Below are 19,543 nucleotides of genomic sequence, written 5' to 3' on the forward strand. Positions count from 1 at the left end.
ACATTCTTCTCAAGCATACATGGAACATTCTCAAAGATAGACCACATGTTAGGACACAAAACAAGTCTATACAAATTCAAGAAGATTGATATAATACCAAGCATTTTCTCAGATCATAATAGCATGAAGTTAGAAATCAACTACAATAAAAAAAACCCTCAAAAAACACATGGAGGCTAAATATCATGTTATTAAACAATAAATGGGTTACAAAAGAGACCAAAGGAGAAATTAAAAACTTCCTGGAAACAAATGAAAATGAACACACAACAAACCCTGTAGGACATGCAAAAGCAGTTCTGAGAGGGAAGTTCATAGCACTACAGGCCAACTCAAGAAACAAGGAAAAGGACTAGTAAACTATCTAACCCTACAACTAAATGAAAGAGAACAGTAAGAAAAACCCAGAGAAAGTAGAAGGAAGGCTATAATAAAGATCAGAGTGGAAATAAATGATACAGAGACTAAAAAACAGTACAAAAGATCAATAAATCCAAGAGCTGGTTCTTTGAAAAGATAAACAAGATTGATGATTGATGAACCTTCAGTCAGACTCATCAAGAAACAAAGAAAGATGACCCAAATAAATAAAATCAGAAATGTAAGAGGCAATATAACAATGGACACCACAGAAATACAAAGGATTGTAAGCAAATACTATGAACAACTTTTCCCCAACAAAATGGACAACTTGGATGAAATGGACAAAATTCTGAAAACATACAATCTTCCAAAACTGAGTCAGAAAACCTGAATAGGCTGATAACTACTGATGAAATTGAAGCAGAAATGAAAAACAAAAACTCACAGAAAACAAAAACCCTGGTCTGGATCACTGCATAGGGGAGTTTTGCCAAACATTCAAAGAACTAACACCTATCCTACTCAAGCTATTCCAAAAAATCCAAGAGTAAGGAACACTTCCAACCTCTTTTTACAAGGCTAGCATTAGCCTAATTCCAAAACCAGATAAAGACACTACAAAGAAAGAGAATTACAAGCAAATATCTCTGATAAACATAGATGCTAAAATCCTCTACAAAATATTAGCAAATCAGATCCAGCAATACATTAAAAAGATCACACACCATGACCAAGTGGGATTTATTCTGGGGATGCAAGGCTGGTACAGTATTTGCAAATCAATAAATGTGATACATCATATAAACAAACTGGATGACAAAAATCACATTAATTGATGCTGAAAAAGCATTTGACAAAATCCAACACCCTTTTTTTTTGGATAAAAAATCTCAGCAAAGTGGGAATAGAGGGATTATACATGAACATAATAAAGGCCATATATGACAGATTTATAGCCAAAATCATATTCAATGGGCAAAACCTAAAACCATTTCCCCTAAGAACAGGAACAAGACAGGAAAGTCCACTTTCACCACACTAGAGGCCCGGTGCATAAATTTGTGCACCAGTGGGGTCCCTTGGCCTGGCTTGCAGGATTGGGCTGAAACCAGCTCTCTGACATCCACCAAGGGGTCCCGGATTGTGAGAGGGTGCAGGCCAGGCCGAGGGACCCCACTGGTGTACAATCAGGGCTAGGGAGAGATGCAGGAGGTTGGACAGCCAGGGAGGGACCATGGAAGGGCTCCAGGACATGTCCGGCCTGTCTTGCTCAGTTTTGATCAGCCAGACCCCAGCAGCAAGACACTGGTCAGAGTGTTTGCCCCCTGGTGTTAGTGCACATCATAGCAACTGGTTGACTGGTCGACTGTCTGCCCCCTGGTAGTCAGTGAACATCATAGTGAACAATTGAGCAGCCTTACCATATCATTAGCATATTATGCTTTGATTGGTTGAATGGCTAACTGGACAACTGGACACTGTGCATATTAGGCTTTTATTATATAGGATAGTACTGAAAAATCCTAGCCACAGTGATCAGACAAGAAGAAGAAAAAAAAGGCATCCAAATTGTAAAGGAGGAAGTAAAACTGTTATTCACAGATGACATGATATTGTACATAGAAAACCCTAAAAACTCTACCAGAAAACTACTAGACTTAATAAAGGAATTTGGTAAGGTAGCAGGATACAAAATCAACATCCAGAAATCAATAGCATTTTTATACACTAATAATAAACTCTCAGAAAGAGAAACTAAAAAAGCAACCCCATTTATCATTGCAACAACAAAAAAGATACCTAGGAATAAACTTAACCAAGGAAGCAAAAGACCTGTACTTGGAAAATGATAGGATATTGATAAAATAAATAGATGATACAAACAAATGGAAGCATTTACCATGTTCATGGAAGAATTAACATCATTAAATTCTCTTTCTCAATTTGGCTTATTCATCCATACCACCCAAGGCAATATACAGATTCAATGTAATCCTTATTAAAATACCAACAGCATATTTCACAGTTCTAGAACAAATACTCCAAAAATTTATATGCAATCATAAAAGACCCTGAATAGCTGTAGCAATTTTGAGAATGGAGAACAAAGTTGAATGGATCACAATACCAGATATCAAGCTATATTACAAAGCCATTATAACCAAAACAGTCTGGTACTGGCACAAGAACAGAAACTGCAGAAATTGACCCACACCATTACGGTCAATTAATATTTGACAAAGGAGGCAAGAACATACAATGGAGTCAAGACAGTCTCTTCAACAAATGGTGCTGGGAAAACTGTACAAACACATGCAAAAAGATGAAACTAGACCACCAACTTACACCATACACAAGAATAAACTCAAGATGGATAAAATACTTATATGTAAGATGGGAAACCATAAAAATCTTAGAGGAAAACATAGGCAGTAAAATCTCAGACATCTCACATAGCAATATGTTTATGGATACATCTCCTGGGGCAAAGGAAACTAAGGAGAAAATAAACAAATGGGACTATATCAAAATAAAAAGCTTCTGCCCAGCAAAAGATACCACTATCAAAATTAAAGGGAACCCACTGTCTGGGAGAACATAGTTGCCAATGATACATCTGATAAGGGATTAATATCCAAAATATATAAAGTACTCATACAACTCAGTAAAAGGAAGACAATCCAAATAAGAAATGGGCAGAAGACCTGAATAGACATTTCTCTAAAGAGGACATACAAATGGCCAAGAGACATATAAAAAAAATGCTCAAAGTCACTAATCATCAGAGAAATGCAAATAAAACCACAATGAGATATCACCTCATGCCTGTCAGAATGGCTATTATAAAAAATTCAACAAATAACAAGTGCTGATGTGGAGAAAAGGGAATACTAGTTCACTGCTGGTAGGAATGTAGATTTGTATAGCCACTATGGAAAACAGTATGGAGTTTCCTCAAAAAATTAAAAATGGAACTTCTGTTTGTTCCAATGATCCCACTTCTGGGAATATATCCTAAAAACCCTGAAACACCAATCAGAAAGAATATATGTACCTGCATGTTCATAGCAACATTATTTATAATAGCTAAGATTTGGAAACAGCCCAAGTGCGCTTCAGTAGATGAATGGATAAAAAGGCTGTGGGACATTTGCACTATGGAATACTATGCAGCTGTAAAAAAGAGGGGTTTCTCACCCTTTAGGACAGCATGGATGGACTGGAAAATAGTATGCTAAGTGAAATAAGCCAAATTGAGAAAGATAAATATCACATGATCTCACTTATTTGTGGAATCTAATGAACAAAATGACCAACACAATAAGACCTGAAGCATGGAGACATGGAACAGACTGAAATACCTTGGTGTGGGGTTGGGGGGATGAGGAAGAGAGAAACCAAAGAACTTATATGCATAGCCCATGGACATGGCCAATAGAGTAGTGAGGATCTGGGGGTTGGGTAGGGGCTGGGAGGACGGGGAAAATGGGGGGAAATGGGAGTTATCTGTAATACTATCAATGATGAAAAATATATTTTTTAAAAATGGCTCTCAAAAAAACATGTTCAGGAGAAACCAACATGCTTCAGTGAAGATCCACTGATGAATAATAAGGGAGGAAAATCATTCTTTGGAAATACTACTTTTTTGCCCATACTCTTAAACTTAAAGGAATAAATTTTCTTAAACTTAAAATGATGAAAAAGAAAACTTAACAACCTTAACAAGAAAATCAAACATCACACCAACAAAACAACAACAAAACCCAATACTAACTTCCATTTACTGATAGGTTAAAGATATAAGCAGTTGGCCAAAGTTTACTGATCTTCTTTTTTTGTTTATTTGAATTTGGGTAGAAATAATTATGAAATAAAATGTACAAACTTTAATATTCTATTAACTGACTGTTAAGAATAGAAATGAACATATTATCTAGAAAGAAAATAGTACATGTTTGTACCAAAGGAAGTTTATTGTACTTAATTTATGAAAAATTATTTCAAAGCTTATTTCAGGCTGAAAAGTAAAATTCTTTATCAACATTCTGGTAAATTTTACTGATTTAGATGAAGCTGTACTAACATATATATTATGTTAGTAATCACATTAAGCTTACCTATCCATAAAAAATGCTCAACAATGAAACAAGGCCCAATGAGATATAATGTTACTGACCCAGTTTCAAAGCACAAGGAACTCAATGATACGAGCAGAATATGAAATTGTGAATGATCTGAAACTGGTTATTAAATACTAGCAGGAACAAAGAAATTAAAAAATAAAAAAGATCCTAAGGTAGAAATTCTGCAAGTAAAATCAACATTTATTCAACTGTTTTTATAGTGATGGTTCAGATGAAGTTTTGTGCATATTCATTTTAAATAATATTTAGTTTTAGTTTCTGTTTACAATGTAATAGGAAATATTATATAAAATTTGAAAAATACTCAAAGACATAAAAAGAAAATGAAAAATCGTTATTTGTATTATTTAGAAATAACATTTGCTATCTATCTTCCTGGTATTTTAAAATACTTTTATAATGTGTGTGAGTGTGTGTGTGTGTGTGTGTGTGTGTGATCCCCCCCTACCCCCCCGCTTTTTTTTTTTTAACTTAAGACAATGTCATACATACTTTTTCAGGTCATCAATAGATTTCAAAAACTAGATTTATTCTTTGGACTTTGCCCAAAGTCTGGTCATTTCCCAAATATCTAGTAGAGTATATTTGATTTAAAAATGTCATTAAGCTGGCTCTCACCGAGATAATACAGTTAAGAGATCACTGTTCTTCAAGCAGTCAGACAAGTTATCCACGGCAGATTCCAAAGTCAGGAGTGCTTCCATTACGTAACCCTGCCAAAGATGCAGAGACAACATTTTGGACAGCTTGTAACTGCTGTTAACTTCTTGGACATAAATTTAATGAATGCAAACTTTATTAAAGTAATTTTAATATCATTAAAAGCTAGAGAGTTATTATTACTTTAATTTACAAAGTTTAAAACAAATTTTAAGGGCCACTGAGGAATTCAGCTGGCCCAGGAGTTAGCAGATAATTATAAAGGTTTATTTTCCTAGGTCTGAGCTCCTCCACAGAGCAATCTCATTTGAAATCTAACAGGGAGGGGACAAGGCTGAAGGTGTCAGACACATGGAGGGCATCTGAATATAGAGTTGCAATGTCTGAAGCAGAGATTAAGAGATGTATGCTATGGCTGGGCATCAGTGGCATTTTAAACAGCTCATCTCATGGCCAGGAGGAGGAAAATAAACTAGGGTCTATAGGCGTGCAGGCCTCCTTAGATGTAGACAAATTTCTGATGGAAAAGAAGGCTTGGCCCAAGTTACAGAGCAGGTAATGCTCTTGCTTTCAACCTGCCCAGGCCCCAATCTCTGGGCTCTAGAGGGTCTTCTTGTGGCATCTACTCTCTCCATTACTTCTTCAGCTCTTCCAGTTTACTGAAGGCTGATCATGCAGAGAAAGGTAGTGCTTTACACAGATACAACGGAGATCTCCTCTAGGTGGGGGGATTGTACAACTATGTCCTATGTTAGTGAAAAAATGACAAAACAACACATAATTTTCCTGTCCTCTACCAAATAAAACAAATAATAAAACAACAAAGAAGAGTCACCAAAGAATGTTCAGTTGTTAGCTTGAATAAACAGATAACATATGTGGAGTTTCTAGAACAATACTTCTGGGAATGACTTTTGTATTTACAAAAGTCAACCTCTAAAATTTGAATTGTACATGTTCAAAGTGCTGGAATAATTGGCAAGAGAGACAAGGTTTTGAGAAAGTCGTTAGCTCCTTCTCTTTAAAATGTGAGAAACAGGATGTGTTTGGTATTCTTTCCTTCCCTACCTGAATCTCATCACCATGTTCTCCAATCACCTCCACCAGTCTGGAGAGAAGGTCCGACAAGGCATGCGCTGACAGAGGTTGTTTGATTGCCCGGAATATCTGGAAGGACCGACAGGCATAGTGCCTTGAAGAACTTGCCAGGGCTGTCTGCAATGCAACCTCACTCAAGTGTTGCTCCAGACGGAAGCCTAGGGCACCAAGAGGCCAGAGACCAGATCAGCTGTCATTCTGCAAAGTCTGGGGCAACAGTAGTTATCTGAAGGTTTGAAACAGGTTCACTGCACAGGGCTATGTCCTGGTGGTACTTATTTAAAAATTAACAATTAAAAAAACAAACACATAAATTTTAATAAATCTTAGGAGCATAGTGTAGTAGAAAAAGATGGTTCTGATTTTAAACTAGAAGTTTTCAGACTCAGAAAGAAACTTATTCTCTATTGCCTATTCCCTTATCTTTAATTTATGAATAAAAGCATCTATCTCATAGAAGTTTTATGGAAATTAAACAACTTTAAAAGCACTTAGTACAGTATGTGACACATATGTGTTCACAAGTGTATTGCTATTTATTACCCTGCTATTTTTTCACATTATTGTTCTGTACTACTTTTTACATGAGATATTTTTACTCCTTTTTTTTTTTTTAAATAAGACAACTTGTTAGAAACAAATGTTCTGAGTACTTATGTATGTAGAGGAAGCTATTAGTGAATCTAGTCAAGTCTAAACATAACTGAGGCCTGGACCCAAGTCTTTGCTCCTCAGCATGGTCTGTAAGTACTCAGATAGAGAAATGTGGACACTGCAGAGAAGGCAGCCATAGTAAACCTCCACCAGAATATGTGTTCTTTCAATAACATGGAGGGAATCTTAGTCATCAGAAAACCATTTGACCAGATGGAAATTAAAATGTGAGGAAAAGCTCATAATTAATGTCTGGGCTATTACATTGTACAAGGGCCCTGCCTCTCTGCAGGGAGAAAACCAGGCTCCAAGAGTTAGAGCACATGATGTAAACAGTGACGTTAGCTGTTTCCATGACCTGGAGAGCTCTGTGGCACATTTGATGGTGACGTGAAAGTGGAACAGGGGTGATAATTCAGTGTTATTCTTCTTAGTTTCACTTGGCTGTTTGAACCCAGGGACATATTGACAATATAAAAAAAAATGTTCCTGCAAAGTAAACGAAGGGTCCTGGGAAGTGGACTCAAGCAAATCCAGGGTCGGAAATGCAGGGTTAAACCCAGAGGTACGTCACAACATATGAATGGGTCATGTTTCAAAATTGTTCTTTATATCTTTATTTTGCTTTTTGAAATATGTTTTTTTACTTAAACCATTTTATAGACAGGCTAGCTCCCTGGCAGTGAACAGAATCTTATTTAAATTATCATGAGCTGAAGACTAAACACAAGTCCTCTCTTAGGAGGACTGCAGACTCCACTACTCATATGACAATGGCTTTTAAGAAAACCTATTTAGTGTGTGGCATCTCCCCGGTCACACATGAATCTACCTCTTCCAGCCTTCCTTGCAGTTAGGTGTGACCTGGTACCTGAGTTCTAACCAATGGGATGTGGGAAGAAGCACTGGACTGGAGTGTGAACTCCTCTGCTTAATCCCTCACTCTCTCTTCCTCTTCCAGGTAGCAGAGCCACAGGCTGGAGAGTCTCTGACCACCAGGTGGAAGGCCTCCTGCCCAACATCCACACTGAATTGTTATGTGACCAGAATAACCGATTGTGTTAAGTGTTTGAGCTCTGAGAGGTGTTTGTTTCAGCAGCTATGCTACCCTGACTAATACAAATGTTTCCAGGAATACATTTTATTGTGCTATAGCAGAAATAGGCAGCGATGTAGAAGGAAATTTTAGTGGGTAAGGATATGTTGGGTAAGGTGTGAAAATACACCTGCCAAGAATAAAGTGCAAGGCATTCATTCATATGTTTTCTCATTTTTATTAACGTCATACAGTTAAGGGTTTTAGATAAATAAATAGTTCACATACAACAGTAAATTTCTTCCTTTGTGCTATGTGCAATTTAAAGTAACTTTTAAATGAGGAAAATACCAAGAGAAGAGGTCTTCTTATTCCAAAGAAATTCCAAAGGGGAAACTCAAGACTGGAAGTCAAGTCGTCCTGTTCCTGTAATGACTTTCTGTGTATTATTATTTTTGCTTTTTAAAATAAGTATCCCCTGATAACAAAAAGAAATATGGCTAATCTGGAATGCTTCAAATTGTGACACGTGCTAATTATCAGAGCAGCCAGTAAGCCATGGTTAATGCGTTCAGCCAGGTATATGACAAAGATAGGAACAGTTGTTGCATTGAGCTGAAAGACCACATTTAAATTTTACACACAGATCAGCCCAGGCCAACCTGAATTCAAACAGAATTTAGCTAATGGCTTCAATATGATGCTCTTATTGAAGAGCAAATCCAGTGTGATTGTTAGTTAGATGCTCTTATAGTCTAACAATCACACTGGATTTAGAATATTCAATTAAATTGTCAGCAACTATTTTTAAAGTAAAAAACATTTTATCACAAAATTCTTTTTTTTATACAGTTTGAAGGTTGAAAACTTCTCACAGTTGCGTCTATGCCAAATAAATTAATAAGAATTATTTCTCATGGCCTTCTTCAAATAAAATTAATATTGTGGCATAGTTCATTCTAGTGAGGGAATGATGTGAGGAGAACAGTGACTTTGAGGATGTTATTTGATAGAGTATAATGGAAGTATACATGACAGTATCAGTCAAGCACATCTGAAATAAATTTCAAAACTCCCCTATGAATAGTCTTCTGCTATAGATGCCAAATTCAGAAATATATACAATATATATCATTCATGTCACATATCATAAATATAGTGCGATATATGTATATAGTATAAATTCTGATATATACTACATATGATATATAGTGTAGTCATATGGGTGAAGAATGAGCTCAATTATAAAAAAAAGTCCTGAAAGTGGAATGGAGTTGGGGAAACAGGAGGAAGTACCTGATTTAGAATCTTTAAATACGGACAAAACGTGCCGTAGAAAGTTTGTGAGTTGTTCGGCACTCTTTGAATTTTGATTTTTGGGTGTGATGTCTTCATGGCACCAAAGTGGACCGAATGCCCTGAAACAAAGCACACACAGTGTCAAAAATATAACTGTCACTTTGCATTTTGAAAACCATCTATGCAGTTCTAATTCCAAAGGCACAATATATATGTTTAAAATTTCACTAATTTGGGGGAGAATTTCAGTCTTATAAAGTTTATGAGCATACTCAAACAGATCTGGCTAATTTATAGAGACACTTTTTAAAGTATTTTACTCACAAAACCAAAACCTCACAACATTTAAACACAAAACAAAAACCTTTCAATTCGCCAGAACAGTGTTTGTCACATGATAGATGTTCCATGGGTGTTTGTTAAATAAAACGACATATACAATTGTAAATACAATATAGATGTAGACACAGACTCAATTGCACATTCAGCATTTGGGAAGATAATGCTTTTATCAGGATCACATCATTAGGTTGCTGAATACTGTGGAACCTGCCGCGACCTGCACGGCAAGGTTCAGGATCTGCAGGAGGGGCCGATGCACAAATGAAGATGCTCGACAAAAATATGAATTATTAAGGGGTGGGGGCCAGGTGGAGCCTCTTTCTTGAAGAGACACCCCGAGTCTTGGCCTTGTTCGCTTTTTATTCAGTTTTAGATACACATCTTGCCCTCAGTAAAGCACGGCAAGCACGTAGCGGACAGACAGCCTCAAAGGTCAGTAAAGATCAGTAAGGTCCAGTAAACATTTACTTGGAGGCTATCAGGTCAGGAGATTGCTTGGAGCCACCGCTATCTCAACACGAACAATAGGTGCCTAGCATAAGCCCTGCTAACGCTCAAGATCCATCCGCCTCTGCGTTCCTTGGTGCCCGCTCATGATAGTGTTGGCAAGCGGTGGCTTTCCGCATCACCAAATTGAAGATACAGTCTCTGTTGTTTACTTGTTTTTCGGTAGTAAGAATAGGATGGAGCCAGAGGTGAGAATTTTGGAGAACACCCTTCCCAACACATGGTATTGACAATGGTGAGAGAAGACAACAAAGCATTCAGGTGTCTGAAGTACCTCGTGTGTGGGCACCATCAGCCCTTTCCTGTTTCCTGAACATTAAATCCCACACGGAGCTGATAGCTAGCTATGCAGAATGCCCTGATCCATTAACAAAGGAAAGAAGATGCTCTGTTTTTCATTATTTGGTGCATTAGTTAAAGAAAGAAAAATAATGGGAAATATCAGATAACACAAATTGAGACTAGACTCCCAACACAAGAGTACGCCCAGGTCACATGTGAGCATGCTTTTATACACATGCAGGACATCAGGGTGGTAGAAATTCTGAAACGAAATTGTTCATTAGAAGAACCAGAAGACCTACAAATGTGGATTACGCCCACTTTTCCTTGATTTTGATATATTATTTGTTTGGTTCCTTTCCTATCATGTTTCCTACTGTTTCTGGTTTCTGACTTCCATTTATAAATGACTCTTTGAACTGGATGGGCAGACCCTGGATCCTTCTGCAGCTGCTTCTGGGTTAACTGTGGCTGATACCTTTGGCTTCCAGAGTGAGGTTATTTACCAAGTTTCAGGGCTCCCAGATCCTGGCAGCTCTAACAGATGAACAAAATCATGCTCACTGAGGGGCGCTACCATATCCTGACACCATCTGCTGCACTGTCACTATACAAAAACTATCTCTCCCCATAAATGTTGACATCAGAGGGATCTTAGACACCTTCTACCAGTGTCTCCTTTATACACAGACTCCAGCAAGTGCAATTTAGAGGAGAAAACAAGGACTTTGCTAGAGCTCTGGGCTCACTTTTCCATCTGAGTGGTTTTGAAGGACGGCATTTTCTAAAAAAACTCACCTGAAAACAGCCGCTTGTCTCCTGCCCTCCTTACCTGGTTGTCAGGAACTCAATGAGCTTGTTGGCCTTCTCATCTGTTTCAGCAGTGGTGTCTACGTCTTCTACCTCTTGGGACATCTGTGGGAGGTTCCCGCTGCTGCCTCCCAGACTGATGCTGGAAGAGGTGGAACTGGAGCTCAGCCCCGAGTCTGGCACTGGTGATGATTGGTCCTCCCTCAGGAAGTCAAAGCCACCTGGTTGAGAAGAAGGTCAAGGGGAGTTGCGCTGGGCAGGGCACATAACGAGGTCAGGAGGTGAGCATACAGAAGTATGCAGTCATCTCATTTTTTTTTGAGAAAACATTTTATTTTGGCTATAGCTATGATTAAAAAGAGACATATATTCTTTTCTTACTTAAATGGAATAGTTACACTTCTGTATAAATCAGAGTGCATTTAGTAATAGGAGAATAGAAAATTTCTATTTAATAAATAAATTTCTACTATGGGGTTTTAATTTATGCTTTCTGAAAAAGAAGTTGTGTGTTTGTGTTCCACTATACATCTGTACCTAACTGCTGTTAATAAATTATGCCTGGATACTAGACTGATACAATGATATAATTTTTGAGGATACCAGTTACATAAGGGGTTATGAGTAAGTTATACATCTTCTTTTTGAGTAAATGTGCCTAGAACAGGGGTGGGCAAACTTTTTGACTCGAGGGCCACAATGGGTTCTTAAACTGGACCGGAGGGCCAGAACAAAAGCATGGATGGAGTGTTTGTGCGAACTAATATAAATTCAAAGTAAACATCATTACATAAAAGGGTACGGTCTTTTTTTTTCTTAGTTTTATTCATTTCAAACGGGCCAGATCCGGGCCGCGGGCCGTGGTTTGCCCACGGCTGGCCTAGAATCACAAATATTTAGTGTATGTTAATTGTTTTAACAAAGTATATATGATATTAGTCAAAGCCATATGGTATAAGAAAATACTAGTGATTTTTCCCCCACTTTGTATTTGGTTAACATTCTATATCTCTAAATGTGTTGTGGGTTTGAAAACTTACACACATTTCCCTCTACTTAAAAATCATAAAAAGTACATAGTTCTGGTGTGTCTGACAAAAATATTGAATTAGGAGTAGGAGCCTGGGTCTGAATATCATCTCTGCCATTTACTTTAAAATCTCAGGAAGTTGATATGATTTCTCTGTACCTCAGTTTTGTATTATGATAAGATAAAGACAATTTCTATCACAAGTTCTTAGTGTGGGTTTGAAAACAACTACAGTTGAAACAAGGTGTTCAATAAATATTTATGAAAAGGAGACTCCTCCCAAACCTTTTGTGCACTTACCTAATTCAAGTGTGCTACAGATTCAATCATTCCAGTTATCTACTGTTTGTCTTGCCCATGGATTCTGTGTTTTGTTTTGTAAATCTCCACTCTCAACCATTTAAGCTGCATCAGTGGGATAGTGGATATAAAACTGCCACACTCAGAGATACACAACTTAACAGACATTACAATTTTCTCAGCCTAAAATCATGTGCTTAATGGAAAACATCTTTATCCTGGGGAGTTAGAACAGCCAGAATATTTCATATTCTTTAAATTAAGCATCTAAAGAAAAGAGAATTTTCTGAAAAAGTCTCTGAAAGGCTGCTGTATTATTTTCAATTAAGTGTAGTGTGTTCAATATAAAGACTTTATAATAAAACATAATAATAATATGGAAAATATATTTGAAAGCATTCAATGATGAACAGGTCAGTGGTCCTTCTACCTCAGAGTTAATGACTTCATATTAGTTTTCCAAAGACATATGTTAACATATCTCAGAAGACAAGGCAGTGCTGAATACCAGTGATGAATGAAAGGTACAATTTCAAGATTATGAAGAAAGTACATGGTAACATCGTATGAAATGCCATACCATGTCCAGTGCCAGAGTAATGTACAAAATAATTAGATAAAAAAGGTAGCCCAAGAACTCTGTTAGTTCATCATCATTTTAAGATATTTAAAATATTGTGGTCTAAATAAAAACCATTGGTTAACCCTTTTGGGAAAGTTTTCATGAACAGCTGGATAGAACAGAGTAATTTTTTTTTTGACTCAGCTAATGCTTTCTGTTCTCATTTCTAAGAAGAAATATTTGGTTTCAAAACAGCAGTGATTTTTAATAGACTTTCACTCATTCATGCTTTCCAGAAAAGTCAGTCATTTAATAAAGTGACTTTTTCTTCAGAGAAACTAGAAGGAATACAGTAAATATCTGGAACCTTGGCAATGACCCACTCGCAAGGTGATGGAGAAGGTCACCGTTTTCTGTGTTCTCATCCTTCAGGGTTTTAGATGAAAGCTCTTGTTCAATGGATATTTTAATGTTCAATTTATTGACAGAAACATATTTAATGAAAGCAGAAACATAACAATAAGGAAAAATACATGAAAATACTCAATAACAAAGAAGGATTTGGGGAGGCATGTTGACATCCAGTGAAATAGGGCCTATTTATTGAGCTGTTATTTTATTACTTGGAAAGGTGGGGGGTAAGAGCATTAGAGTTTGGAAAAATGGGCTCCACTGACACCTTTGGTAATCTCTGAATTTGTGACTGTCTCAGACTTTCAGTCACACCTCCTTTTGTTACCTGTGTAGAGATACTCGGGTTGATAAGCTGGCTGGACTGTTAGAGTCTTAGTTTCCCCCATTTCTCGAGTCTGCAGGAGCACAGAGGCGATGGCATGGAAATTGCTGTTGCAGGACAGTGCAATCAAGAGGTGAAGAAGCAAATTTTTGCTGTGTTCAAAGACTTCAGGCCGGTAATGGTCCAATCCTGGGAAAAAATGTGGAATCTTTTAGTAAAAACAATTTTTAATCTCATTTAGATTCCAGGCATAGTAAAGATTCCCTAACACCTGGGGGAAGGGAAATCTTAAAAGAATGTTTACTTTTCTTTGTTACTGTTTATGGTACCAACATAAAGAATTTGGGCTTAGGGAAAAATAAAACATTTTATTCCTTAAATCAAATATTCTCATAAAATGATGATAGATGGATTTCCCTTGACCTCTTGAGATAGTTAGCATTCCTCCTTCTTGAGGCTCTCCATAACTGAACTCCCTGCCTGGTTGTTCCTCTTCCCATTTTTGCTCTACAACTTGGGTTACAATCTCAGTGCGTGGCCTGCTGCGCTCTATGTTCTTTCTCTCTATGCACTAATTATGTCTAATGGCTTTAAATTTATCACATCTAGCCTGGCCAGCATGGCTCAGTGGTTGAGCATCGACCTAAGAACCAGGAGGTCAGGGTTCGATTCCCGGTGAGGTCACATGCCTGGGTTGTGGGCTTGATCCCCAGTGTGGGGCATGCAGGAGGCAGCGGATCAATGATTCTCTCTCATCATTGATGTTTCTATTTATCTCTCCCTCTCCCTTCCTCTCAGAAATCAATAAAAATATATTAAAAAAATTATCATATCTAGACAAAGACCCTCAAGGAGGGCCAATTTGTTTTAGATATTTTCATAGGTATAACATGAGTGAGGTGCCACACAACTTATATTGTAGTCATAGGACCGTTTTAAACAATGCCTGATCAACTGAATTTTAGAGCAGGAAAGCAGATGTCTATGTACAATGAAAGCTCTCTGAATTATCTCCACAGAGTTTAGATGTATTGGCTAGAATTCCTCTTGGATCCAGTCTTACCTAAGAAGACAGCATGAAGTAATAATGGCAGGTGAAGAGCCCAGTCTTCTCTTACACTGTGATCTACCACCATCTCAGTCATAAAAATCACAGCAATATTGCACCTAATCAATGAAATGACCAAGTTAATGCAACTTCTACAGAGAATGGAAATACATGTATAGATCATTAAGTCACAATTAAATACAACACATACTAGTAAGCTGTGCTGAAGAACTATGTAAGAACCTTCTTCCAGGGAAGTGGAGTTTAACTTCTGAAAATGCACAGAGCTCCATAAGAATAAACATCAGTTGAGCTAATTACATAACACACTTGTTACTAGGTAATAAGAGCTGAGTCATGATGAGAAACAAAAGACAAGAGTCCTCTCTTCAACTTGCTTACAATCTAAAATTCATAAAAAATGAAGACCTGTATCAAGTAAGTATGACAAGGCAGCTTTGCACATTGGTTAACATTTGACCAAATTCTAACAATGTGCTGAGAGCTACAATTCAAGTCATGCAGGGTCCCTCTGATTTCAAAGTTTATTTCATTTGATGGGACCTGGAACAGGTTTCCCTCTTCTAGGGAGAAAAGTCCAGTCAAAACTAAGTGGTCATTTCTCTCTATGTATACATGCTGCTCACCTGTGGAGTGGTCCCCGAGGGGTGATGGTTTCTGGGAGGTAGTCAACCAGGGGGGCCCAGCATCCCCCAGTAGAAGGCATTGGTAAGGGCTGTGGCTGTTTGGTCTCTGTGATAGTCAACAGCCACCCCAGGTAGGGAGATATTGGGTCATCTGTAGGGTGAGAAAGACAACGTGCTTTATTTTTAGGAAGATAATTTTGTTTTCTTCACTTAGTGTTTCTAGAAAGAATATTACCAATTCATGCTTGTAAAAATAACTTTCTAAGCATTCAATTAGGTGAGTGTGAATTATACAATCAAATAAGTTAGAATTACTTAAATAGGTTTCTTTCATCACATTATTATTATTTAATATATCACATTTATCCTGAGTACAGTTTCCAGAATAGTTTCACATTGAATGTTTTTTTCTTTCCGTAAGGCTATTTGACTTCTTGATAAGAGTGGGTTGTGTGGGACCAGCTTTGCTGGTTTTGACCTGCTGGTCTTTCATTTAATAGTGTTGATATACACTTCTAGGCCCAAGATGGAACAGCTCCTGCCCAGGGTGCCATGTCAGCAAACCAAAACTTAGATAACTTTTATGGCCCTGTAAATGCATTGCTTGACCAGAAAAGCAGCATGCCCAGTAAGCCAGTATCAGGATGCCATGCCAACTCTGGGCTCTATACTGATTTTCTTGTTCTTTATTCTTTTTCTTTTTTTAAGCTTTTTAAATTGATTTTTAAAAAATATTTCAAGAAAAAAAGTTTTTAAATATAATAATACTAGAGGCCCGGTGCACAAAAATTTGTGCACTCAGAGGGGTGGGGAGGGGGGTCCCCCAGCCCGGCCTGTGCCCTTTCGCAGTCTGGGACCCCTCAGGAGATAACGACCTGCTGGCTTAGGCCTGCTTCCCGGTGGCAGAGGGCAGGCCCAATCCCTAAGTGCAGCCCCTGGTCAGGCTCAGAGCAGGGCCGATTGGAGAGTTGGGGAGCCACCCCCTGTCATGCACAGAGCAGGGCGGATCAGGGGGTTGGGGTGCTGCCCCCTGTCACTCACAGAGCAGGGCCCATTAGGGGGGTTGTGGCTCCATACCCTGTCACACACAGAGCAGGGTCGATCAGGGGGTTGGGGAGCTCCCCCCTGTCACGCACAGAGCAGGGCTGATCAGGGGGTTGGGGAGCTCCCCCCTGTCACGCACAGAGCAGGGCCGATCAGGGGGTTGGGGAGCTCCCCCCTGTCATGCACAGAGCAGGGCGGATCAGGGGATTGGGGCACTGCACCCTGTCACACTCAGGGCAGGGCCAATGGGGAGGTTATGGCTCTACCCTGTCACACACAGAGCAAGGCCCATGGAGGGGGGTTGAGGCGCCACCCTCTATCACCCACAGAGCAGGGCCAATCAGGGGGTTGGGGCGCCGCCACTGTCACACCTGGGGCAGGGCCGATGGAGAGTTCATGGCTCTACCCTGTCACACACAGAGCAGGGCACGTGGGGTGGGGTGGGGGGGGGGTTGGGGCGCCGCACCCTGTCAAACACAGAGCCGCAGGGCAATCAGGGGATTGGGAAACTCCCCCCTATGAGGCACAGAGCAGGGCAGATAAGGAGGTTGTGGCCCCGCCCCCTGTCACACACAGAGCCGCAGGGTGATCAGAGGGTTTGGGCGCTGCCCCGTCACGCTGATCCCAGTGCCGGGAGGCATATTACCTTTTTACTATATAGGATAGAGGCCTGGTGCACTGGTGGGGGCCAGCTGGTTTGCCCTGAAGGGTGTCCTGGATCAGGGTGGGGGTCCCCACTGGGGTGCCTGGCCAGTCTGGGTGAGGGGCTGAGGGCTGTTTTCTGGAAGCGAGTGACTGAAGCTTCCAACCGCTCCTTGTTTTTTTTTTTTTTTTTTTTTTTATTCTGGGCCAGCTTTAGCTCTGAGGCCTTGCTGCTGAAAACATCGATACAATGTTGCTAAAGCCTGGCTGAATGAAAGCCGGTTTCTGGGGGTTGTTTAGCTTCTTATTTGCAACATAGTACATAGTTGCTTAGAGTTGCAGTTGAGAGGCGGGGAACGTTGGAGTCCGCAGTCACTGGAGAAAGCAAGCCTCATGTTCGCTTCCAGCTGCCTGGCTGCCGGCCGCCATCTTGGCTGACAGTTAATTTGCATATACTCACTGATTAGCCAATGAAAAGGGTAGCGGTCGTACGCCAATTACCATGTTTCTCTTTTATTAGTGTAGATTACCCAAACAGTACTAACATAATACAATATCACAAAAGTTGTAGGAAATATTAAAAATCTGCAAATAACAGGATTACTTGTATTATATTCTAAAATATTTTTCCCCCTCTGGCTCTATTTTTGTTAATCAGTTTATGTTGTTCTTTATATTCCATAAATGAGTGAGATCATGTGGTATTTATCTTTCTCTGACTGGCTTATTTTGCTTAGCATAATGCTCTCCAGGTCAATCAATGCTGTTGCAAATGGTAAGAGTTCCTTCTTTTTACAGCAGCGTAGAATTCCATTGTGGATGTACCATAGTTTTTTAATCCACTCATCTGATGGACACTTAGGCTGTTTCCAAACTTAGCTATTGTAAATTGTGCTGCTATGAACATAGGGGTGCATATTTCCTTTCTGGTTGGTGTTTCTGATTCCATGGTACATATTCCTAGAAGTGGGACTACTGGGTCAAATGGGAGTTCCATTTTCAGTTTTTTGAGGAAACTCCATACAGTTTTCCACAGTGGCTGCAACAGTCTGCATTCCCACCAGCAGTGCATGAGGGTTCCTTTTTCTCTGAATCCTTGCCAGCACTTGGTGTTTGTTGATGATAGCCATCCTGACAGGTGTGGTACCTCATTGTCATTTTGATTTGCATCTCTCAGATGATTAGTGACTTTGAGCATGTTTTCATAAGTCTCTTGGCCTTCTGTCTGTCCACTTTTGAAAAGTGTCTATTTGGTCCTTTGCCCATTTTTTTTTGATTGGATCGTTTATCTTCCTTTTGTTAAGTTGTATGAGTTCCCTGTAACGTTTGAGATAACTTATCGGAGATAACTTTGGCAAATAGGTTCTCCCATGCAGTGGGCTTTCTTATTGTTTTGTTGATGGTTTCTTTTGCTATGCAGAAGCTTTTTATTTTGATGGAGTCCCATTTGTTTATTTTCTCCTTAGTTTCCATTGCTCTAGGAGCTGTATCGGTAAATATATTGCTATTACATATGTCTGTTATTTTGCTGCCTGTGGATTCTTCTAAGATTTTTATGGTTTCCCATCTTATGTTTAAGTCCTTTATCCATTTTGAGTTTACTTTTGTATATGGTTTAAGTTGGTGGTCTAGTTTCATTTTTTTTGCATGTATCTGTCCAATTTTCCCCCACCATTTATTGAAGAGACTGTTTTGACTCCATTGTATGGTCTTGCCTCCTTTGTCAAATATTAATTGAGCATAATGGCTTGGGTCAATTTCTGAGTTTTCTGTTCTGTTCCATTGATCTATATGTCTGTTCTTATGCCACTACCAGGCCATGTTGAGAACAGTGGCTTTGTAATATAGCTTGATATCTGGTATTGTGATCCCTCCAACTTTGTTCTTTTTTCTCAGGATTGCTGGGCTATTCGGGGTCTTTTTTTTTTTATTCCAGATGACTTTTTGGAGAGTTTGTTCTAGATCTTTGAAATATGCCACTGGTATTTTAATGGGGATTGCATTGAATTATTAGATTGCTTTGGGTAGTATGGACTTTTACTGATGTTGATTCTACCAATCCATGAACACGGTATATTTTTCCATTTGTTTATGTCTTCCCCTATCTCTTTTTTCAACATCCTGTAGTTTTCCAAGTACAGGTCTTTTACTTCCTTAGTTAAATTTATTCCTAGGTATCTTAATTTTTTTGGTGCAATGGTGAATGGGATTGTTTTTTTCATTTCTCTTTCTGTGAGTTCATTATTGGTATATAAAAAGTCCATAGATTTCTGGGTGTTAATTTTGTATCCTGCTACATTGCCAAATTCATTGGTTAAGTCTAGTAGTTTTTTTA

At 38.8% G+C, this 19,543-nt stretch overlaps 1 protein-coding gene across 8 annotated transcripts in view; it reads right to left on the reverse strand.

Moving 5' to 3' along the window:
- The window catches only part of FRY (FRY microtubule binding protein), a 559,746-nt gene that overhangs the window by 116,126 nt on the left and 424,077 nt on the right, over positions 1 to 19,543 (reverse strand). For all 8 annotated transcript variants that reach the window (XM_070409378.1, XM_070409376.1, XM_070409374.1 and 5 more), the window contains 7 exons: positions 15,523 to 15,673; positions 14,891 to 14,994; positions 13,831 to 14,016; positions 11,222 to 11,420; positions 9,256 to 9,377; positions 6,240 to 6,427; positions 5,130 to 5,224 (listed from right to left, as the gene is read on the reverse strand). In XM_070409378.1, the coding sequence (XP_070265479.1) occupies positions 5,130 to 5,224; positions 6,240 to 6,427; positions 9,256 to 9,377; positions 11,222 to 11,420; positions 13,831 to 14,016; positions 14,891 to 14,994; positions 15,523 to 15,673 (1,045 nt within the window). The remainder of the gene's footprint in view (positions 1 to 5,129; positions 5,225 to 6,239; positions 6,428 to 9,255; positions 9,378 to 11,221; positions 11,421 to 13,830; positions 14,017 to 14,890; positions 14,995 to 15,522; positions 15,674 to 19,543) is intronic.

Source organism: Myotis yumanensis, unplaced genomic scaffold (assembly GCF_028538775.1).
Source record: "Myotis yumanensis isolate MYYU_CA2020_CCGP unplaced genomic scaffold, mMyoYum1.0.hap1 SCAF_3, whole genome shotgun sequence".
NCBI lineage: Eukaryota > Metazoa > Chordata > Mammalia > Chiroptera > Vespertilionidae > Myotis > Myotis yumanensis.